The sequence below is a fragment of the Alligator mississippiensis genome, chromosome 4 (genome assembly GCF_030867095.1).
Source record: "Alligator mississippiensis isolate rAllMis1 chromosome 4, rAllMis1, whole genome shotgun sequence".
NCBI lineage: Eukaryota > Metazoa > Chordata > Crocodylia > Alligatoridae > Alligator > Alligator mississippiensis.
Window position 1 is genome coordinate 162,397,834 of NC_081827.1, and position 23,260 is coordinate 162,421,093.

Here is a 23,260-nt window from a genome sequence, read left to right on the forward strand (position 1 = left end):
AGTCAGGGTTGAGGGTAGCTTTATGCAGAGTTTAAATTATGGTTGTATGGGGTGGTTAGGACAGTGATGTCCTGCTTCAGGCAGGGGGTGGGTCTAGATGACCTCTGGGGGGGTCCCTTCCAGCCCTACTTCTCTATGACCAGCTGGGTTTGAGCAGAGGAAAAGCATCTAAGCAGGCTCTGCCCGATTCCACCCTCAGTGCTGGGCTGGGGGGGGGCAAGGGAGTGGGGGGTCTCCCGGGCGAGGGAGGAGGGGGGCTCCTGGGCTGGGGGGGGTGAGGGAGGGGGGTCTCCCGGGCTGGCTGGGCAGCGGGGAGCTGGTGCAAGGGGCAGGCTGTGGCTGGCCCCATGAGGCAGGCAAAGGAGTGGGGCTAGCGGGTTGGGGGCGGGGGCGCATGACTTCTGAGGGACCTGGACTTGTGCAGCCTGCCGAAGAGGAGCCGGAGAGGCGATGTAATCGCAGCCCGGCCTCAGCTACCTGAAGGGCGGTTCCAGAGAGGCTGCAGCGAGACTTGTCAGCCCCGGCAGATGACAGAATTGGAGCAATGGTCTCAAGTTGCAGCAGGGGAGGCTGAGGTTAGATACCGAGGGGGAAAAAACTCGCTGAGGAGGCGAGCAGGAAGGCGCTGGAACGGGCTGCCGGGAGACGTGGCGGAGTCTCCCTCCCCGGAGGTTGCTTGCTAAACCCCGGCCGGGATGCTGGAGCGGGGCTGGGCCGGGCTGGATGCCCCAGCGCGGTCCCTTCCTGCCCCGCGGCGCTAGGGCTCCTCCCGCGGGGCGGGGCAGCGCGCCATGCACCTGCGGAGGGAGCCGGCGCTCCGGCGGCAGAGCCGAGCCGCGGCAGCCCCCGGCCGGGGCCGGTGGGGCCAGTGAGGGGCAGGATGCCGGTGATGAAGGGCTTGCTGGCCCCGCAGAACACCTTCCTGGACACCATCGCCAACAGGTTCGATGGGACACGTAAGTCGCAGCCCGGCCGGGCGTGCCCTGCGGGAGGGCAGGGGGCGCCAGCCGGGCCCTCGCTCCCAGGGCTGTTGGGGGGGCTCTGGTGGGGGCACTTGGGCTCCCCTGTGCTCCCGCTGGCTGCGTGTGGGCACAGCCGTTGGGTACCCCCTTGCAGCCTCCTTCCTGGCTGCCCCACACTCCTGGGCTCAGCATCGCCCGCCTGGGGAGACCTCCAGGACCAGGGGCGGCAGGGGATGGTTCCCCCTTTGTGCCTCCCGAAAGTCCTGAGGGCTTCTGCCCCCCCACCAAGTGGATCACTGCTGCCACCCTGCAGGGCCGCCCCACGTAATGCACCTCTCTCGCCAGCAGCTGGGCTGCAAAGCCATGGCACAGAAGGGTGAGGGATGGTATGCTCTTAACAGTGCCACTTTGCTGTGACCGGGGGCTGCGTGCCTCTAGGAAAAGCGCGGCTGGGCTTGGTGGTGGCCGCTGGCCTTCTGTGGCACAGCGTGGCATCCCTTGGGCAGCGGAGGCTTCTGCCTAGTGGATCTGGGACGGGGTGGGAAACTCGCTGCGCAAGTAGGAAGCACCTTTGTAGGTACTGGGTGCCTTTCTTGGCATCGCCGCCTCCTTGTTCTGCACTATCAAGCTCCCCCCACCCACAGCCCAGATTGTTATCTAGGTACCGGACCTGCATGGAGCCCTGGGCTTGGTGAGGGGAATGCCATTTCATAGCTTTCCCCATTTGCTTGTCACTTGGTGGAAAGTGTCAAGAAAAGAATCCATCACCAGCTCTCAGATGCTTCCCCCCCACCCCCACACACAGCCTCTGGTCCCCTCCTTGCTTGAATTTCCATACCACCCAGGAGGCTGCCTGGGTTGTGAAACACTGCCCCCAGGGAAGGTATGGTTAGCATGTTTTTTTGGTAAATAAAATGCCATATTGTAGGTGAGAGGATTCCCACCTCCTCGCCCCAGGCCTGCCCAAGTGGATTGCAATTTAAAAGCTTCCAGAAAGATCAATGAAAACTAATTTAGTCTTTCCTGGGACTCCTGGAAAGCCTTTCATAAGGAGACTTTATCGCCAGGTAGGGAGCTGCTGTTCCCCAGATCAGCACCCCTTCCTTCCCCACCACGCTAGGCCATGGGGAAGCTGAGCCAGTGGGGAAGAAACAAAGGCAGTATAAAACACTGAGGCTCCCCCTATGCCAGCCCCCCACGCTGGATCATTAGCTGTGCCGAGAATTATATAAGTATGGATTAAACTCAATATTATGTGTCTAAGGCCAGGGACCAGCACTGTGGCTGCATCTAAGGCTTGCAGCTGGGATATATTGCATTACAATGAATGTTTTGCCTTGATCTGCTGTTTTCCATCTCCTCTGTTGCCAAGGGGGCACTTGGTGCAGCAAGTACACACAGCTGTCAGGTTCCTGCTCAGTACCAGAGACAGTGCCCTCCCGTCTCCAGCTGCCAGCTCTGCAGCACTGACCCGGCTTCCCATGGCGTGTGGCAGAGGGAGAATCCCCAGAAAGAATCTGGCTGGAGTGGAGCCAAGCCCAGCACAAGTGTCTGCGCTGGTCTGGGCTGCCCTGGCTGCTCGTCCATGCCTGTGCTAGTGAGCAAGGGAGACCCAGGGAGCAACCAGGGCTGAGGAGTGAGTGAGGGGCTACCTAGATGCTGCGCAGCTCAGGGCTTAAGTGGCAGTGGGTAGGAAACCCTAAGAATAGTCCCTGATTTCAAATGCTTCCTGGGGTGCCTCTGACTTCAGGAGGAAGGAGAGATGTAGTTCGCTGTGTTAGTCTGAAGTCAAGTAGAAGGCAGAGTAGATTGGCACCATATAGAATAAGCAAAGTAGGTCAATATATAGCACAGGCTTTCATGGGCTGAAGCATACTTTGTTAGATGCTGTTTCTCAGGAGCAAGGAAGCAGCTTGTTGGCTCTGGGAGCTTGGTGTCTTTTTCCCACCCAGCTGCCTCCCCCTGCAAATGTTCTGGATGCTCTACACCTGAGAACTCTGGGGACACTGTTCCCACCATATTCAGGGGTGGTGTCTCATCCTGGTCTCGCCTGGTGGCTGGGGCAGTCAGAGCAGCTGGTTTGGGCTGCACAAAAGTTTGCTTTTAGCTCTAGACTCTCCTGTGTTAGTGCAGAGCTGTGGGCTAGACAAGGGAGCAGCAAGGTGGGAAGAGGACACCCCATGGAAATCTTCTGCTAGGGGAAGCTAGGTGGTGGGAGCCCCTCCTGGCCAGCTGGATTCCAGGGTCTCCACTGATTACAGTGGCAAGACAGCAGCTGCTAGCCCTGGAGCTTATGGGCTGAAGCTATTTAGAAATCCTTGTGTTTTCCACAGAGGAAATATCTGATGAAAACAATGTTGTTGTTGCTTTTAGCTGATTTTATTTATTTATTTATTTATTTTATAAAGAACCTCAAAATGTGGGATTTTTTCCTTTGCTGTATTTGGGGAGCTTTTCCTCCTTCAGGTTTTCATTTTTGGAGAGAGGAAAAAACCCCACTTTCTGATGGAAGTGGAAATTAGTTTTTGTGGAATCCTTCTGGTATGTCATGGGTCGGCTTCCCGTTGAGCAGTGGGCTGGAGTGGGTTTCTCCCACTGGCTCTACAAGCCAGCACTGGGAAGCAAACTGTTTTGTCCCCTGGTGCTGTGGTGCTGGTGCCACCTTGTGAGGCCAGCTGCACCTCATCCAGCCCAGCCTGGGCTCAGGGAACTCATTGGCCAGGTAGGGAAACCCAGTGTGTTTGGGCTGGTGCTGTTGCCAGGAGGAGCCAGGCAGTGACAAATGATGTGAGATGCTCCCAGGCAGAGCAGAACCAACCCCCTTTGAAGGGGGAGGGAGGCTGGGGCCAAACGTACACTTCAGGGAGAAGGGGGTGTCTGAAAATCAGGCCTTGAGCACCCTGAGAGCAGCTCCCACCCGCCAGTCCTGTCTGTGGGGGACATGGGTTCCCCTGCTCAGCACCCCTTCAGTCATCAGTATGGCCCCTTCCATACCACACTCATTGCTTCCTCTTTGGGTACTCAGAAGGGACAGGTGGGTGCCCTAGCCTGCAGACAGATGTCTTAGAGGGGGCAGGTACCTTTAGGCTGGTAGTGGGGAATGGCCCTGCCTGGAGTTGGGGTTGGTGGTGAGGTAACTAGATGGAACTTGAGACCTAATTCCTGTGACTCCTTTGGAGGCAGAGATCACCAAGCCCCATGCCACCCCCAACCCTCTGCCCTCAGGGAAGTAGTTTCCCATGCCTCCTAACCACTCCCTAACCTATGGGAATGGGCTGTTGATAGGGCAGGGCCTGGGTGCTAGAGGGGTTGGGTGTGGGACCTGGCTAGGGGCAGGTTATGTGTGATGAGGCTGATGAAGGGGTATGGGGAGACAGAAGGTGAGACCATTGCAGTGGGGCCCACTGTGCACAAACAAGGCAGACAAAGGTGCAGGCGTTCTCTGCTGCGCTGGGCTCTCAGCCCCAATGCAACCTCAGCTCCCAGCTAGCCCAGATGTTCCAGACAATACCACAGCGCCTGCCCACCCCCTGGTTAATTATATTTTTGAAGCCCAGCCCCCACTCAGTTCCCAGCACACTGCAGCCTGCGGCAAAGGGCTTGATTTCCCCCAGTACAGGCACACACGCCTTATTCTCTCCACACCTTTGAGGAAAATGACCACACATGAATGCAAAGGGGGAGGGTGAAACTGTGATTAATGCAAAGAAGGAAGAACCCGGACTCCTGGCTCTTGAAAGAGAGTGTGGAAGGAGTGTCAGGACTCTTGGGTTCAGTTTCTTTCTGTGGGAGTGAAGCGGTGGTGAAGGGGTTGGGATAGTAGCTGACCGGTGAAGACTCCAGAACAGCACTGTCACTGAATGGCCATGAGCCAGTCCCTTCCCCAGTCTGTGCCTCAGTTTCCCTAGCAGCATGTTGGAATGATGTTGCCTGCAGGATCTAGAAATGGGCAAACGCCTTCTCTGGGCAGGCAACAAATTTGCCTTTCAGGGTATCCAGGGCTGCTAGGAAGAGCCAGCTGGTACCATTGGATGCCACTTTTGGGAGCAGTAGGAGGGAAAGGGCCATGAAGCAGAGGCAGGGGCCCAGCATGGCCCAGCAGGGCTCTCCCAGGTCCCTCTGACTTGGGCCAGGAGGACAGGCTGTAAGCAGCTGGGAAAAAAGGAGATTGGGTGGGGGTTGAGGAGCCGTAGGGTGGCTATTGGCAAGGGAAATGGCCTGAGAGAGAGAGAACAAACACCTCTACTGGTGTTGGACTGGCCAGGAAAGGAGGTGGCTGCCTCTTTGTAACCAGCTCTGAGAGATGCAGGCAGGCATTTTTTGGGGCGGGGGATCCTGGATAGGTACTGAGGGGCATCAGCAGATCTGGTTTTGGTGGGGGAGATGTTGTGATAGGAGAGGATTGCAGGTCAGAATTAAAGGGTGTCCGCGAAGCCCTTAATCCTCCTAGCACTGGGATAGGAGGGGGCTGCTGGTTGAGATAGAGAAACATTAGCACTTGTCCCCCCAGCAGCCAGTCAGTGACTTGGGGGGGGGGGGGTGTCCCTCTGTGGCTGATTGTGCAGACGGGGGTTGGGGGGGGAGGGGGGGGGGTCCCTCTGCAGCTGGTCATGTGCGCCAACCCTGTCCCAGCCGCCTGCGGAGGGTTCGGGTTTGAGAGTATGGTCAGGGGTAGAAAGGTTTATTGACTTAACAAAAACACAACTACGCATAGTAACAAGACAAACAATGACAGACAAGAACGATTCGCGTCAGCAACTTATTGGCAGTCCCTTCTGATGCCTGATGTATAACAAGTTTCTTTTTCCACAAAGTTCAGCCAAGTTAGGCATCCCCGATCAGCACTGTCCGAGAGGTACTGGGAAGGACCCTGGTATTCAGTCCTTGGGCTCCTCGAGGTCCAAAGGCCCACTAATCCAGGCCAACAGCTAACTAATCCTTTTCACAGAGCTGTATCTTCCTTCAGAATGATTTCCAGATATTCCAGCCAATTAATAGCTTCTGAACAGTACTGATAACATACAGCCACTCAGATTCTTTTTACTTCAACTGTCCTTAGACTGACCAATAGTAGTACAAGCCTTGTATTCCTTTGATAAGGTTAATTTTAACTACGCCACAGGGCCTTACTACTTCAAGGCTTTGCTAAATTTACTAGGCTTTACTTTATACAAGGCCTTACTACATCTTAAACTTTAATTAGGCTCTTAGCAACAACATATAGCTTAATATCTAAACAAATATAGAAAAACACTTGATCTAATCTTCACAGAGCTTTCAGAAAGCACCTTTATCACACAGACATAATTTTCAGCTGTCACAAACCCGGAAGCAGCATTCCCCATAAGCTGCCTGGAAGTGCCAGCGGTGTACCCAGAAAGGCCAGGAACACTCCCAGAAGTGCTGATGGCACTTCTCCTGGCACCCCCACTCCCTAGCTGGCACTCTCAGGGGGCCCCCAGCACTCCCGCCTGCCCCCCTGCCTGCTGCCTAAGCAGAGAATGCTACTGCAATGGGGTGCACCAGCACTCTCAGGAGGTGCGTGTGCACCCCCTACACATCACTGTGCCTGAGGATGAATGACCCCATGACTCACTGGCTGCATCCTGGTCTCACCCTATCCTCAGTCCTTTTAGTTTGGTACCATTACTCCAGATCTATGCTGCAGGATCAGGCCTTCAGGTCTCCTTCCTAGGAATGGAGAAGTGTCATGAAGTGCAGGGTGCCAAAGGCCTGCAGCAAGGCAGCAGCCCTGGACTTCAGGCGGGCGGATTTCAGTGAGGTAAGGAGATTAGTCGGGGAGGCACTGAGGTCCCGGAGAGGAGGAGAGTTGGGAGTCCAGGAAGAGTGGTTGTTTCTTAAGGAGACGATCCTCCAAGCCCAAAGCGTGACAATCCCCACGCGGATCAAAGGGGGTAAGAGTGCTCAAAAGCCCCCATGGCTCACCAAAAGCATCCACGAACGCCTCAGAGCCAAAAAGGAGGCATACACCCAATGGAAGGGAGGGGCCATCACCAAGGAGGATTATACCTCCTTGGCTTAAGATTGTAGGGGGGCGATCAGGAAGGCCGAGGCAGAGAGAGAACTGGGACTAGTGACCCGGATCAAAGATAACAAGAAGTCCTTTTTTAAATACATAGGGGGTAAAAAGAAGGTGACAAATAATGTGGGGCCTCTGCAGGACATGCTTGTAACCTGGTGGTAGCACCAGATGAAAAAACTAATTTCTTTAACAGATTCTTTGCTTCCGTTTTTCTGAGCAGGGACAGGGACATTTCCACCCCCCCCCCAACCGGGATCCCCAATGGTCCCTGGGGAGGCACAGCCAGGCCCAGGGTCAGTGAGGACCTAGTCATGGACTTCTGGAGGGACTAGATGTGTTCAAATCAGCAGGTCCTGACGATCTCCACCCCAGGGTGCTTAGGGAATTAGTAGAGGTCATTGCGGGACCCCTGGCATGGCTTTACGAGCACTCATGGTGCTCTGGTGAGGTGCCAGAGGACTGGAAAAGGGCCAATGTGGTCCCCGTTTTCAAAAAAGGGGTAGAAAGAGGACCCAGGAAACTATAGGCCCATTAATCTTACCTCAGTCCTGGGGAAGTTCTTTGAGAAAATTATCCATAGATTCATAGATGTTAGGGTCGGAAGGGACCTCAATAGATCATCGAGTCCGACCCCCTGCATAGGCAGGAAAGAGTGCTGGGTCTAGATGACCCCAGCTAGATGCTTATCTAACCTCCTCTTGAAGACCCCCAGGGTAGGGGAGAGCACCACCTCCCTTGGGAGCCCGTTCCAGACTTTGGCCACTCTAACTGTGAAGAAGTTCTTCTTAATGTCCAATCTAAATCTGCTCTCTGTTAGCTTGTGGCCATTGTTTCTTGTAACCCCTGGGGGCGCCTTGGTGAATAAATACTCACCAATTCCCTTCTGTGCCCCCGTGATGAACTTATAGGCAGCCACAAGGTCGCCTCTCAACCTTCTCTTGCGGAGGCTGAAAAGGTCCAGTTTCTCTAGTCTCTCCTCGTAGGGCTTGGTCTGCAGGCCCTTAACCATACGAGTGGCCCTTCTCTGGACCCTCTCCAGGTTATCAGCATCCCTCTTGAATTGCAGCGCCCAGAATTGCACGCAGTACTCCAACTGCGGTCTGACCAGCGCCCGATAGAGGGGAAGTATCACCTCCTTGGACCTATTCATCATGCATCTGCTGATGCACGATAAAGTGCCATTGGCTTTTCTGATGGCTTCATCACACTGCCGACTCAAGTTCATCTTAGAGTCCACTAGGACTCCAAGATCCCTTTCCACTTCCGTGCCACCCAGCAGGTCATTCCCTAGGCTGTAGGTGTGCTGGACATTTTTCCTCCCTAGGTGCAGCACTTTGCATTTCTCCTTGTTGAACTGCATCCTGTTGTTTTCTGCCCACTTGTCTAACCTGTCCAGGTCTGCTTGCAGCTTTTCCCTGCCCTCCGGCATGTCCACTTCTCCCCATAGCTTTGTGTCATCTGCAAACTTGGACAGAGTACATTTCACTCCCTCGTCCAAGTCGCTGATGAAGACATTAAAGAGTATCGGTCCAAGGACCGAGCCCTGCGGGACCCCACTGCCCACACCCTTCCAGGTCAAAGCCAACCCTTCCACCACGACTCTCTGGGTGCGACCCTCCAGCCAATTCGCCACCCACTGGACTGTGTAGTCATCCAAGTCACAGCCTCTTAACTTGTTCACCAGTATGGGGTGGGATACTGTATCGAAGGCCTTCCTGAAGTCTAAGTATACGACATCCACCCCTCCTCCTGTGTCCAGGCGTTTCGTAACCTGGTCGTAAAAAGAGACTAGATTGGTCAGGCACGATCTGCCTGCCACGAACCCGTGCTGGTTTCCCCTCAGCATAATTTGTCCTGCCGGGCTCTCACAAATGTGAGCCTTGATAATTCTTCAAGTTCCAGGAGCACATCTGCGAGGGGGCAGCAGGGGAGTTTATGCTTAGGGGCAATCAATATGGGTTCATTAGGAGCAGGTCCTGTCAGATCAAGCTGGTGGCCTTCTATCACCAGGTCACAAAAGCCTTGGACGCAGGTGTTGCGGTGGACGTAGTCTTCCTGGACTTTAGGAAGGCCTTCGACACTGTCTCTCACCCCATCCTCATTAAAAAATTAGGCGTCTGTGGTGTCAATGCCTACACAGCCAGATGGGTCTCAAATTGGCTGAAGGACCGCACTCAGAGAGTGGTGGTGGACGGGTCATTTTCAACCTGGAGACATGTGGGCAGTGGGATTCCCCAGGGCTTGGTCCTCGGTCCCGCGCTGTTCAATATCTTCATTGGCGATTTGGACGAGGGGGTGAAAAGCACCTTCTTCAAGTTCGTAGGTGACACTAAGATGTAGGGAGAAGTGAGCACGCTAGAAGAGAGGGATAGGCTACAACTAGATCTCAACAGGTTACAGAGGTGGGTGGATGAGAATAGGATGGTTTTCAATACGGACAAGTGCAAGGTGTTGCACCTGGGGAGGAAGAACCAGCAGCATACCTACAGGCTGGGGAACTCCCTCCTTGTCAGCACAGAGGCAGAGAAGGATCTCGGAGTCACTATTGATTCCAAGATGAACATGGGCTGCCAATGTGGGGACACAGTCAGGAAGGCTAACCACACCTTGTCACGCGTCCATAGATGCATCACAAGCAGGTCCAAGGAGGTGATCCTCCTCCTCTATGTAACACTGGTCAGGCCGCAGTTGGAGTACTGTGTCCAGTTCTGGGTGCCGCACTTCAGGAGGGATGAGACCAGCATCGAGAGGGTCCAGAGGAGGGCCACTCGCATGATCAGGGGGCAGCAGGGCAGGCCCTACGAGGAGAGGCTACGGACCTGAACTTATTCAGCCTTCACAAAAGAAAGCTGAGAGGGGATCCGGTGGCCACCTATAAACTTGCCAAGGGGGACCAGCAGGCAGTGGGAGAGTCCCTGCTCCCCCGAGCACTACCGGGGGTAACAAGGAACAATGGCCATAAGTTGATGGAGAGTAGATTCAAGCTAGATATCAGGAGGCGCTACTTCACTGTCAGGGCGGCTAGGGGCTGGAACCAACTTCCAAGGGAAGTGGTGCTTGCCCCTACCCTGGGGGTCTTCAGAAGGAGGCTAGACAGCCACCTAGCTGGGGTCATTTCACCCCAGCATCCTTTCCTGCCCATGGCAGGGGGTCGGACTAGATGATCTGCTTAGGTCCCTTCTGACCCTACCAACTATGAAACTATGATTAGAACCAGGGGGCTGAGGGCCAGGACTCCTGGGTTTTCTTCCCTGATTTGTTGCATAACTTTGGGACAGACAGATGATGCTATCACTTTCTTTCCACCCTGAAAGGAGAAGGATGCTGTACTTCCCAGCCTTGCTTCAGCCTCAGCTGGAGTGGAACCCTTTAATGCTTTGGGAACTGCTGTAGCCTGGATATGGAGTGGAGTAGGCAGCCCAAGCGCACACTGGGTCTGTGCTATCACCTGTGGGCTGAGGGGGGCTGGCCCAGCTCGGCAGGGGCACAGAGCTTAAAATCATAGAACAGTAGGGTTGGAAGGGACCTCACAAGGTCATTTAGCTCAGCCCCCTGCTCAAGGCAGAATCACCCCTGATTAAACCATCACAGCCAAGTGTCTGTCCAGCCTGCTCTTAAACAATTTTGCAGGGTGGAGATTCTGTCACTTTTCTGAGGAGCCTGTTCCAATGCCAAACCACCCCCACAGTGAGAAAGTTCTTCCTAATCTTCAACCTGAATGTCCGCTTGTGCAGTGGTGTGGACAGGGGCTGAATTCTGGGGCACTCCAAAACCCATATTATCCTGGTTGAAGGTTTTCCCTTACAGGCCAGATAGCAGCAGCAGGTCAATGTGGAGGGGCTCATTGTATCAACAGTTTCACCTGTTGCCTATGTTGCATAAGTGCCTTCCTTCTGGTGTGTATCTACCTCTTTGGGTCTGCACACCTTTGGCATTTCAGCACAGAGTGCTGACTCTGGGCAGGGGCAGAGGGCAAATGAGATGGTCCAGCACAGGACATCAATTGCTTCTGTTTCTTTGGGATGTGATTGAAACAAATGGATGTGCTCAGGCTGAATAGTGAATGAATCTCCAGGAATGCTGTTCTGGGGATTTGTTGATAATCTGAGGGGTCCTGCTAGCAAATGTGACTTGGTGATGTATCAGAAGATGGCTCCCTGCTCCCAGCACAGGGCCACATGTCTTCATGTATAGAACTGCAGCTCCCCTGAATGCCTGCTCCTTGCACTGAAGGCTCTTAGGAGGACAGGCAGGACCAGCCATGTGCAGCCCCTCACTGTAGACATGCTGGTAAGCAATGCAACATGTCTGTACAGATACAGATGCTTAGGTAACAGATACTGCACCTATGTCCCCAGCATCAAAGAGCTGCATGGTACTGGTTAGAAGGGAGGTCTGATTTGTTACACAGGATGCAATTTTCTTCCAATAAGGCAAGGGCTGGGGCATTGGCATTTGGTTCTTCAGGGACCTTTTGCAAATATAGGTGGGGAGCCATCCTCCGGCCATGTGCTGTGCCCAGTAACCTGGGGTTTGGCCTCAGTGCTCTCACTGCGTATGCCAAGAACAGTGCAAGCTGGAACAAGGTAATTTCATAGATTTCGTAGTGAGTCCAGTCAAAGCATCCAAAATAACCTTCAAGCAGCGGGGTCTGGCAGTTTTCCCTGGATACCGGAGCAGGTTCCGGAAGAAAGTCTCTGAGGGAGCTAGCACAGATGATGAAGCATCAGGAGATGCTTTACAATGCCAAAGCTGCTGCTTGCTGTGGGATGCATCCAGGGACTGTTTGCAGACAAAGCTTGTGAGGAAGCAGGATAGTCCTCCTCAGCTTTAAAAGTGACTTGGTTCATGTGAGGCTACCATACAGATGTGAAGCCCAGGGCAGGGAACGTTGGTCAAAAGCATGTATGGCCCCAATACTATCCCCACTGCCTGTCATTGCTGAGAGCTGAGTTTGAGTCCACCCTTGGATCTGATGTGCTGTCATAGGAACAGCTGTGATGTCACCGGTCCAGCACTCCATTTTTCATGGCCACTTTAACAGAGCTAATCCCAAGAAGCCTATGAGGATGGATTCCTCAGGGCTTTCAGTCCTGGGGTTGAATGAGAAGTATCTGTACCTAGGAGCAGACACCTTGTGTGTGAGAGCCAAAGGCAGCTGCATGTACAAGCTGGCTGTCCACCCAGCTTCTCTGCCCCAAGCGCCATGGTTATACCCTGCTCTTCCCCTATCACTCAGCTTCCTCAATGGCATCAAGAGTAGAGGCATTCTTCCAGCCAGAGCTCCTCCTGGCAACCCATGCTTCAAGACCCAAATCCCCCTGCTCTGAGAGCAGGCTTACTTGGCACAGGGCTGAAAATGCTGGTAGTTGTTTGGGGCCCCAGGTGTCTGCCTGGAGAGCAGAGGCTGTCCAGTTTGGCAGTGCAGCCTGCATCATGGGAAAACCTCCCACCAGATTGAGAAGACTGTGTGGCAATAGGCTCTTGGGCTGCTGACACCAGCCTCTCTGTCTGCATTTTTTCTGTTGGACAAGGTAGTGGCTAAGATGCTCCAGGTATCTGATGGTCTTACTCCTAGTGACTGAGGGACCCCTGGCGAGTCTCAGTCAGGTCAGGTCATTGGGAGGGAATGTGGAGAGGATGAGTGGGAGGGGAGGTGCCTTACCTATTCCCTGGTTTCTGCATGGCAGCTACTTCATGGGGCATCCACCTGATGACCTGAGAACTCCTACTTTGCTTTCTCAGGAGCAGCCCCTGCAAGGACACAGTGGAACTTTCCCCACCCCATTCTTTCACTGGGCAGCAGTATCTCCAGTAAGAGTTTGGGAGGCTCCAGCCCATTCCTGGTCACAGCTGCTGCTAGTGCCTGCCCCCACAAGAGAGAGTGCTATGGGAATCCCGGCCCCGTAACTCTTGGTTGGGGCAGGGTCTGTGGGAAGGAGGTAGGGCTTTATGTTCCCTGAATTCAGGGGCTATGCAGGGCCTGGTCCACCCAAGGTATAATTTAGAGCAGTGCTTCTCAAACTTTTTTGTACCAGGACCCATCTGTAAACATCAATTGCCAGTCCTGACCCAGTGCCCCTCACTCCTGACCTATTACCACCCACCCCCAGGCCCCAGCCCCCCAGTGTGTGGAGAAAGTGGGGGAGGGGGGAGGGAATCATGGCTGGCTCCAAGCAGCTCCTTGCAGGCTGGAACTCTGCCTGCAAAAGCCATGGTTTCCCTTGTTTTTCTCCTTTAAGGGAGAATCAATTTTTAAAAGTTTGTTGATCCACTTTTGAAGCTTGTTCAGTACCCTTTCGTATATTCTTGCAATCCACCAGTTGAGAAACGCTGATTTAGAGCAGCTTGAAAGCTGCTCTGATTTGTGTTGTGCTCTGCCCTGGGCCCCAGGAGATTACCCATAGTTCATGGTTTGCCCCATGTTTCAGGGCAGGGGGTGAAGCTGGTGCTGAGCTCTGAAGCCAGAAAGCTGATTCTCAGGTTTGTCCCCACTCATTTTCAAGCTCTTTCATGTTGCCAGGGTATCACTGGGAATCAGGGCTACCCTTCTCCCTCCAAAAAGGGCTGCTCTCTCTGGCTAGGAGCCAGCTAGTCACTACTGATAGCACTTGGCTCTGTGCTGTGGTAGGGTGGGGATTGAGTCCCAGCATGCTGGAGTGAGGGATTACCTAGGTATGATGTGCTGGCTGACTCTTTCTGTAGCAGATGCCATCTACCCACCCTGTGTTTGGCCATGCCCAGAGCTCTGCCCCCCAAAGCCCTGCATGGACACCAATGACTTCCTTGGCCAGCTACATTCCAGCACCAGACTTGGGCACATATAGGAGGAGATAGGGCTTCCCCTGTGTTACTGGAAGGAGCTAGGACGGAGTCAGACCTTGGTGCCTACAGTTCTGGATGCTGAAGCTGCCTCCAGAGTGAAGGAAGGACCATGACCCAAGCACCAGGCACAACCACCCAAGCCCATCCCTAGTATAACTTTTCCAAGTATGCTGATGTCAGTGGAGCAACATCCCCCATTTATGCCACCCAGGTGAATGTATTGGGCTTTGCCCTGTCTGCTATAAATTGGAGTGTCCTCCCCAAACTCATTCAATGAATGGCATTATCCATGGGAGCAATCCATCGTGTAGGGAGGGGCTGAGATACCCCTGTAATGTGTGCCAATCGGAGAGACTGAGCGAGTTGGTGTCACACAGCAGCTACAGGACAGTCTACTCCTCTCCCTGAGCCATTGACAGTGGGACAGAAGGGCATGGATGATGGAAATGGTGTCTAGCTCAGCAGTTAACTGTAGTGCTGTGCACTGCTGTGGACATGGTACTACCAGGCAGCTGGCGCTCTCCTCCTTCATTGAGAGCAGCGTTGCTTAAATGGGGTAAGGGAGCCCTGTGGACAAGTGGTGAGTGTCTGGAGAGGATGGGGGTGAGGGGGAAGAAGAAGGAAAAGTGGGGAATAAAAATGGAGGGAAAGACAGAGGGAATGAAGAGTCCTGGGCTGTGAGTGGGTAGGAGTATAGGCAACGCGTAGGGTGGAAGCATGTGCTTCCCCTCAGATTGGCCGTCTCTGAAGCCGCCACTGGCATCTGCAGATGGTCGCTGCCTGCACCTCCACCCCCCTTGCTGCTGATGTGGCTGTGGGTGGTCCACACTTGCCCTCGCCACCAACACCGCTGCCAGCAGCTGCGGATGGTCCCCGCAAATGTTCCTCTCTTCTCCTCCATGGTGTGGATTCCTCACAGCACCCAGCCATACAGCAGCCTGGAAGAGGGGCACTTGAGCCAAAACCATGTGAGAACTGCCAGGGCAATGAAGGAGGACTTAAGGCTGTGGTCCGGGGGGAAGGGAGCGGAGCTGCCAGGACAAATGTAGCCACAAAGCTGGGCTGGGCCTTCAGCCTGGGGACCCCGTTCCAGAATCCCCACGTGCCCTTCTCCTGTACAGAAGGCAGAAGTGCCCAGGCTGGCATGTCCCACCACTGTCCCTCTCCCCTATATGCCTCATTTGGGGGACACCTGCCATTTAGTGACACCTTTTTCTGATGACCCATCAGAGCTATGGATACCCATCTCTTGGGTTCCAGGAGGCTTGATCTGGGCACCCACAATGAATTACCACCTGGAAAAACTTGAGCCTTCATCCCTCCTAGGCCCTCCTTCCCTCTGCCTAGAGGGGTGACAGGACTGGACCTTGCTGGGCTAGGAGAGATTTGCTGGATATGTATGCAGGGCTTGGAGCTCCTTGGTGGAGAGGCCACAGAGAGGGGTTGGGGGCTGGAGAGTATTTACCACCCTAGAGGTAGGAGTGACATGGGAGGTGGGGAGGGACTGGGAGATCTCAGGAGGAGGCTTGGATCTTAGTAACTGCTTAAGCCTGGGCCCTGGAGGTGCTGCAGCCTTAGCAGAGGATGCAGCTGGGTCGCCCTTGGTTACCTCTGCAGCAGCCTCGGTCAGGCGCACAGCCACGAGCTCTCCTGCAGTCGCTCTCTTGCTGAGGGGGTGCTGGAGTAAGGACGAGGAGAACAGCTCTTGGCTGTACAGCCTTCCTGTGTCCCTTATTATTTTCTTTGGCCATGAAGAGGGAGCTGCAGCCAGAGCAACGCACCATGCTAGTGAACCCCACTGTGCCCAAGCTGCAGCCTTTGGCAGGGTATGTGGTGCCACCCTGTTGGAACTGTGCCCCCTTTGCTGTGTGGGTCTCGGGGTAGCTGTGCAAGGGGCTGACATCCCAGCTGTGCCAAGAGGAGATTCCCATAGTCTGAGCTCCAGCTGTTTCCTGGGAGCAGCTTCTCGCAAGTGGAGCTTTTTTATTTTTTAACATGGCACCCTCAGTGAGCTCATAATCCTAGCTTCTAGGAGCCAAGATCACACTTTAGCTGCAGCCATGAGCTATTTTTTGATTCCCCAAGTTAATCCCATGCTGAGCTGCAGCAGCTTGGGTGCATCCCCTGTGGCTGGAGGGGGCTGCCATACCGGGGTCATGCCTAGATGGCATGTGTTTCCATGCCCTCTGCTGCCCTTGCTCACACCCGTCTCTCAATCTGGTTGTCCGGGCCTCCATCCCTGCTTCCACAGGGGCACTGTAATCATGTGATGGCATATCATTCTTTGCCCTGGAAACAGGTGGTGTCAAATAGTTTGCTACTGTGACATCATAGGCAGGCAGGGCCCAGGGAAGAAGCTGGGCTTGGGGGCACATGTCTGGGGGACCATCTAGTAAGGTGCAGAACACTCAGCAGAGGTCACTAGGTTGGGGTCTTGTGTCCAGGCAACGTGAGTGGGCAGACACCCTGGGTCTGCCCCAGCTGATGCTCTGCCCTTGCAAGAAGGAAATCTAGGCTCTGCTGGCTCAGCTGGCTGAGCAGTCTGGTTCCTTGGCATCCCTTGTGCTCCAGACCATCTGTCCGTTTTGGCTTGATGCCCGCCAGCAAGGTGCCACTCCAGCCCCGCTGGGCACAGCTTCCTCCCACAGTGGGGAAGCCTCTGGCAAGGACCTGGCTAGTTGCACTGGGAACCAGGCAATGCTGGTTTGTGCCTCGTGTGGCTCTGCCTGCTTAGGGTTAATCCAGGAACAATTAGAAGCTGTACTGGAGGTGACTAAACTTGGATGTCCAGGCCTTGCCATTCTGTAGCATTCCTTGGGATCTAGATGCTTCTAGATGCAGTGGCTGAAATGCAGCCCCTTTTGGGGTGGATTATGGTAGGTCTTTAGCACGGCAGCAGCATGTAAGACTAGAAAAGCTTGTGTTCAGTGATGGCAGAGTAGACCAACTGCTATCTCAGCCCACACAACTTCCAAGCAGCCTCTGGACCGTGGCTTTGCAGAAGACTTTGGAGCCTGAGCAGGTGACCTGGCCCAGAGCCCAAAAAGGCAGTGTCTGCTCTCATGATTCCCATTTCACCTCCAGACCCACGTCCTCCCAGTCCTAAGGATTGGTAGCACCAGACTAACCACCCAGTGCTACAATAGTATAGACCTGACTGCACAGGGTAGCTCCCCCATCATAGATGGAACTAACCAGTAGGGCCGTGCAGGTTTGTCCAGCACTTGGTAGGTTGCTTTAGATAGGAATGAGCCTGTCCTGAGCAGGGGCCTAGACTAGATGTAACCTCCTTCTGGCCTGATGTCTCCATGACTATGACACTGGCATCATCCCCAGCAGGAGGTGCTTATCTCTCTGAGGGTGAGCACAGTGGTGGTGGCAAGGGTTTTTGCTGCTTGCTGAGGTCTGCAAGGTTTGAAGTGGGAACTGGTGCCTAGGGGGGTAGCACTATGCCGCTGTAGGGGCCCATGCCTCATGGGGAGGAGGCTGTGACTGAGGTGAAGCTTGCTGCCTTTTGCCTCCCACACCCCTTGGAGTGTTAATTGTGAGCCACATGTTTGTTTGATGGTGCTGGCTTCTTACTGTACCCTGAGGGGGCTTCATTGTGGTAGTAGCTGGCATGTTCCTTGGAGAGATTTGGAGTCTATCACACTGTAGCAGTGGAAGGTTATTATATTTCCTCAGCACCCTCCCTACATCCTTTGTATGAGCAGGATGCTGCCTTCTCACATGCCCTTTTCACTCTGCTGTGGGGCAGACACCTGGCATGGTGGTGATAGGCATAGCTCATTCCCATCACTCAGAGCAGGAGGATGTTTGTGTCCCCTGGAAAAATGCCTGGTAGGTGCTGTGCCCCTGAGAGGTAGGGGCCATGGGATCGTAGCCTCAGTGGAGACTGTGGCTGCTTCTCCCGGCTGGGTTTGTTGTTGTTGCTGTTCAGCTGCCTTCGCCCTGGCAGGGAGGTGGAAGCAGCAGATGGCAAGTGGGAGGCGTGAATCGCTTGGCATCATGTCTCCCATGAAGACGGAGGCCGGAGCTATAGCTGGGCTCCTGGACTTGCTCTTCCTTGCAGCACCAGGGGCAGGGCATGGCCGGCTTGCCTTGCAGGGGCAGGGGCCACAGCACAGGGCATCTACAGCACAGGAAGGGGCCCATAGGAGTGGCAGCAGAAACAAACTGTATATGGTGACTTCTGGGGCCTTTCCTTAGGTTTCGTGGACCTGGGGCTCATGGTAGAGCTTAGTTGACATGAGGGCTCCTGATACCACAGGGGACCCTTAACATCCCGTGCTGCTGGTGGGGGTAGTAAGTGGGCACTCCTACCTACCCGGCTGTTCCTTTGGCATGGCCAGAATCCTGTATCCCTGCCCCATAGTACCACAGAGTGTTCTGTATCTGCCCTGTGACAGGCTGATGCATGGTAGCTTGGGAGAAAACTGGCAGGCAGGCTTCAGCCCCATCACAGCAGTCAGTCAGTCTCTCTTGGGGCAGAACCTGTGCCTTCCTGGGGGGCCTGATTTCTGTCCCTTTGGCAACCAGAATCCTATCAGGGATAATGCCTAGTGCCCATGTCTGTGCATGTGAGATGCATGTAGCTGGAGCAGGGCGGGAAGAAGATGTGGCTCAGAGTTGGTAACAGGGCCAGAATTGAAGTGGGAGGCTAGGAGGGTAGGGAGTGGGGGCCTGGCCTGGCCTCACCTTATCTCTAGCCCCTGTCCATCTCCCCCAGTGAACTTTACACTCCTTAAGCTGCTGCTGTGTGGATGACGGTTGATGCTCCCCTGAAACTTTGGGAAGCCTGGGTCTGTCTCCCAGCCATGCCACAGCTACGCCTGTGCCCTGGGGCAGTCCCTGAGGCTGCCCAGACCTCAGTGTCCCAGTTGTGCAGTGGGGACTGGTTCCTACTCAGCCCTAGCACTGTTGGTAATGAGACTGCATGGCTGATGCATGGGAACTGGAGTGTAGGTGGGTGAAACTGTCCCTTAGGCACATAACCCATTTTCTATGGGTCACACGTGCTGGCTAACTTCACTGGGCTTGTACCTGACTTCACTCCTTCCCCCCAGCTGTGGGGCATTCCCCTCTTCATCCCCTCCACCTGTCCTCATCTCTGGCCACTTATTTGGATGAGGAGATCCTGCCACCATTTGGCTGAGGAGGCCCCCCTTCTGGCTAATCCTGCAGCCAGCTTTCCTGTCACTCTCCCCACTCAGGGGTTGCTCCCCTCCCTCAGGAAGTGAAGTTGCTGTAAATGGCACATTCCTCTTGCTGAGATGCTGGTGGCCATGAACACTGGCCAAGCTGCGGTCAGCCTGCAGTGCTCTGCCTGGGGACCTTTTCAGTCTGCAGTGGTGGGGGTGAGCAGTAGAGGCAGGGAAGGTGTTGTTCTGGGAGTCTCTGACTGTTGTGGGCTGTGACACTTGTGGCAGGAGCCCCAGTAGGTCAAATGCCATCAGTCACACAAGCATCCCTGTGTTTTAATTCTTGTTGGTCTGTAATATCTCAGAGCCCATAGACCAGATGACTCCGTGATGGTTGTAGTGCAAGCATATGAACAGAGCAGGGGGAAGGTTGAGTCATTGGGAACAGTACAGAAAAGGCCTGGAGGTTGCTAGAAGAGTGGAGTAGCACATGGCTAGACTCACTGTTCAGTTAACAACTTTGAGGAAGTGACAGGAGGAAGGTGCATCTCACTGATTGATTTATTGTGTCCTAAATTTGGAAGCTACTGAGAGAGCTTGCGTATGTGTATGTCCCACTGTTAGAGCAAGTAGAGCAGCACTGGAAGCCAGGATGCTTAGGTTCTGTTTCTAGCTCAGGGAGTGGGATCTAATGTTTAAAGCAGAGGGGAGTGGGTGTAAGGACTTTTTCTGCTCTCAGCTCTAAGAGGAGAGTGGTGTCTAGAGCAGAGGAAATTGGGAGTTAGAAGTCTCAGGTGCTCTTCCTGGCTCTGGACAGGGACTGGGGCCCAGTAGGTTGAAATATTGGCTGAGAGGCAGAGCTCCTTGGTTCCTGTCTTAGCTCTGGAAGTGGGGTAGGGTTTGGTGGGTTAGAGTAGGAAGGGATGGGAACCAACACCCCTGTGTCCTTTCCATGACTCTGGGTTCTCTCATGGCCGCTCCAGGGTACAAACATGGCCCTTTATGGGTCTGCCTGTGTGTTCTTTCCAGACAGCAATTTCATCCTGGCCAATGCTCAGGTTCACCGTGGCTTCCCCATTGTCTACTGTTCTGATGGCTTCTGTGACCTCACTGGCTTTGCCCGCACTGAAGTCATGCAGAAGAACTGCAGCTGCCGCTTCCTGTATGGGCCTGAGACCAGTGAGCCTGTCCTGCAGCGCATTGAGAAGGTGCTGGATGGCAAGCAGGAGTATCAGACCGAGGTCTGCTTCTACAAGAAGGGCGGTGAGTGGCAGGCAGGGCAGCGGGCACCTGCCTCACTGCACAGTAGTGGGTATTGGGTTGCAGTGGCAGCATCTGAGGCCTGTGCAGTCACCTGGGTGGGGGGCCAGTCTGAAGCCTGTGCACCATATGTCCCACTTCATCCCAGAGGGTCTGAGAGTCAGAACTCCTGGGTTCCATTCCTGGATCTGGAAGAGCAGGGTTTGGTGGGGTAGAGCAGGAAGAGCTGTGAACCAGGACTCCAGAGGGCCCCCTGCATGGGGATGGGGGGTTAAGGTTACAGGACCACATGGGCTGCCCAGCCACTGGGACACCAAGCAGGGAGGGGAAAGGACTGCCCCAGAAGCCTGTCCTTTGTACTTACCCTCCTGCTGCTTTCCAAGCTCCATTAATACCAGCACTGATCTGTGCAAAGCATCCTGGCTGCTTCCAGCCTGCCAGGCTTTATAGACAACTTGAAGGCTCAGTACATGCCCCTGGCCATCAGGGGGATACTAGCCCACTGCTGCTGCTGTCTCATGGAGCTATTCCCATAGCTCAAGCAATCGATCGCAGTCCATACTTTTAGTGCTGCAGTTTGGAGTTCACCATTTGTGGGGATGGATGTTGCTCACAAGAGAGCATTATAGGAAAAGGGAAACTTCTCGGATAGTACTTCAAAACATGCCCTAAGTGAAAGGCTCTCCCTAAAGTTCTGAGCTGGATCCTCGACTTGGCTCCCCCTTTGCTTCCTGCAGTGCTGGCCTAGTCAGCCCCTTCTGGTGGTGTTGGTGAGGGGAAAGTGTCTCTCATCTCAATTCTATCCATCTCCTTGCAGGAACAGCCTTCTGGTGCCTGCTGGACATTTTGCCCATCAAGAATGAAAAGGGTGAAGTTGTTCTCTTCCTCTTCTCCTTCAAAGACATCACTGAGAGTAGGGGCAAGAACCACCAGAGTGACCGGAAGGATGGTGAGCCTTGGCTGGTGGAAAGGACTTGAGCTAGAAAGCAGGCTGAGGGGATGAGAGCAGGATGCAGTGGGGGGAGGAGACAGGGACAATGTATGGTAAGGTGATATAGAAACGGAATAGGGACAAGGTTAAAGAGTAGGAGTGCTCTTTCTCTGGTCCATGGGCCAGATCCAGCCTGTAGCACCATGTCATCCAGCCTGAGGGGCTCTCCACAGGTACGGAAATTTGGTGGCAGAGGAGCATTGCTGCCCAATATGTGGACCCCTGGGGAGCTCTGTGTGTTGGATTGGTGCCTGATCCCACCATGCAGGGCCAGGCAGGGGTGGTGTGAGAAGGGTCTGAGAGGGAGTGCTGGCTCCCCAGGACCCAATCATGGCATGCAGAGGGTAGGAGGGGACAGTGCTGAAACTCCGGGGCCAATCCTGGTACATGGGGCAGAGAGGGGGCAGTTATGGGCCCCAGGGTCCTATCCGGCCCACAGACAGACACTGCATTACTTCTCTGGCCTTCAGGGCCAAAAGACTGAGCACCACTGCTTTAGAGCAAGGGTGGGTCCCACTGGCACAGCTGGTGCCTTCCCCCCCTGGTGCTTGGGGGTGCCAACTGGGAGTGGCTGGGAACAGTTTTTTCCCTAGTGGAGTTGGGGCAAGGTAGCTGAATGGTGCTCATCCTGTGCCTAGGACTGATCTTTGTCTAGCCCAGGGCTCTACATTCATCTCTGCACAGCCCTCATGTGCAAGCACACCTACTTGAGAACAGGTTGAGCTGCACCAGTGCTGACTAGCTGTGGAATGGGCATGGGAGCAGCTGCCCTGGGGCTGGGAGTCTTAACTCTTTCTCCTCTGTCTCAGAAAAGCACAGGAGCAAGAAGGCAGGAAGCTTGCACCTGCGGGCAGCACGGAGGCAGGGTCGGACAGTGCTGCACCAACTCACCAGCCAATTCTCCCGGAAGGACCGGGGAGAAATGAAGATCAGCAGTGTAAGGACCCACAGCCAGCTCAGGGCTCTGAAAGACCTCTTTGCTTGCTTGGTGCCTTCTAGCCCCCATGGCTCTGAGGTCTCCCCAAGAGCCCAGGCTGAATGCAGCAAGCCAGATCCTGTTCCCATTACCCTGGCAGAGTCCTTGTAGGTGGAGGAAATGTGCAGGAGCTGTGGTGTGGGGCAGCCCTCCCAAGGAGTTGGAGGCTTGTACTTTAAATGGAGAGGGAGCCAGCAGTTTGCTTTTGCAATACATTATTTAGTTCCTCTGTCATTCAGAGCTGCAGCCACTGCCATACAAGCCACATGGCACTTGAGTCCAGTTAGTGACTTCTCCACTTTTCCTTGCCCCCTCTTTTAGCCATGTCTGCTCATCCTTGGGATTTCCAAGCACCCTTCTGCTGTGACTCTCTCCTACTGCCCACTCTCTCAGGAGGTGTGTCCCTCCTGCCTTTCATTCTCCCTCTGGCACGACATCCATGGGCAGATCTGTGGCCTCTCCTGCTGCCACAAACTTCACTGTTCCTTGGGCAATATCACACTTTTCCACCGTGCTTCATAGCACTTCTCTGTGGGTCAGCGGAGGGGTCTAGCTGTGTGGATTCCCTGATCACTTCTAGTCTTTTGGCTAAGATCACATCTCACTGGGGGCATCCAAAGTCCCAGGTCTCTGGGCCTGGGACTTGTACATAAGATGCCCACCTGTATATGGGGAGTATCTGAACTCCCTGGCCTATGGGTCTGGAAGGTAGGATACTGGCCCAGTTAAAATTGTATGGCCTGTGGATATTTATAGACAATTTTTATTGGATTTGGACATTGGGAATATAAAATTAGAATTAAAAAAACATGGAGACAAACTCTCCAGTTGCCTAATCCACAGCTCATCTGTGAGACCTGACCCACGCTCAGCCTCCTCTGGGTTTGCAGTGGGAACAGTCACCACTGTTGAGTCCTGACTAAATACAGGGGTTTGTTGCCAGTAGTGGTTAGAGTTCAGTGCAACCAGGAACAAGCGCCTGGTGTCTGCTGGGCTCCACAGTTATATCACTAGTTATATGTTAGAACCCAGCAAAAAATTTCCCTGTGCACAGCTCTGCTG

The 23,260-nt window shown here is 54.3% G+C and overlaps 1 protein-coding gene across 1 annotated transcript in view; it reads left to right on the forward strand.

Moving 5' to 3' along the window:
- Nucleotides 1-808: 808 nt before the first annotated feature.
- KCNH4 (potassium voltage-gated channel subfamily H member 4) overlaps nucleotides 809-23,260 on the forward strand; it is a 47,091-nt gene continuing 24,639 nt past the window's right edge. Inside the window, exons 1-4 of the mRNA XM_019476396.2 lie at nucleotides 809-956; nucleotides 20,001-20,234; nucleotides 21,049-21,180; nucleotides 22,032-22,159. Of these exons, the coding sequence (XP_019331941.1) occupies nucleotides 881-956; nucleotides 20,001-20,234; nucleotides 21,049-21,180; nucleotides 22,032-22,159 (570 nt within the window). The 5' untranslated portion in view covers nucleotides 809-880. The remainder of the gene's footprint in view (nucleotides 957-20,000; nucleotides 20,235-21,048; nucleotides 21,181-22,031; nucleotides 22,160-23,260) is intronic.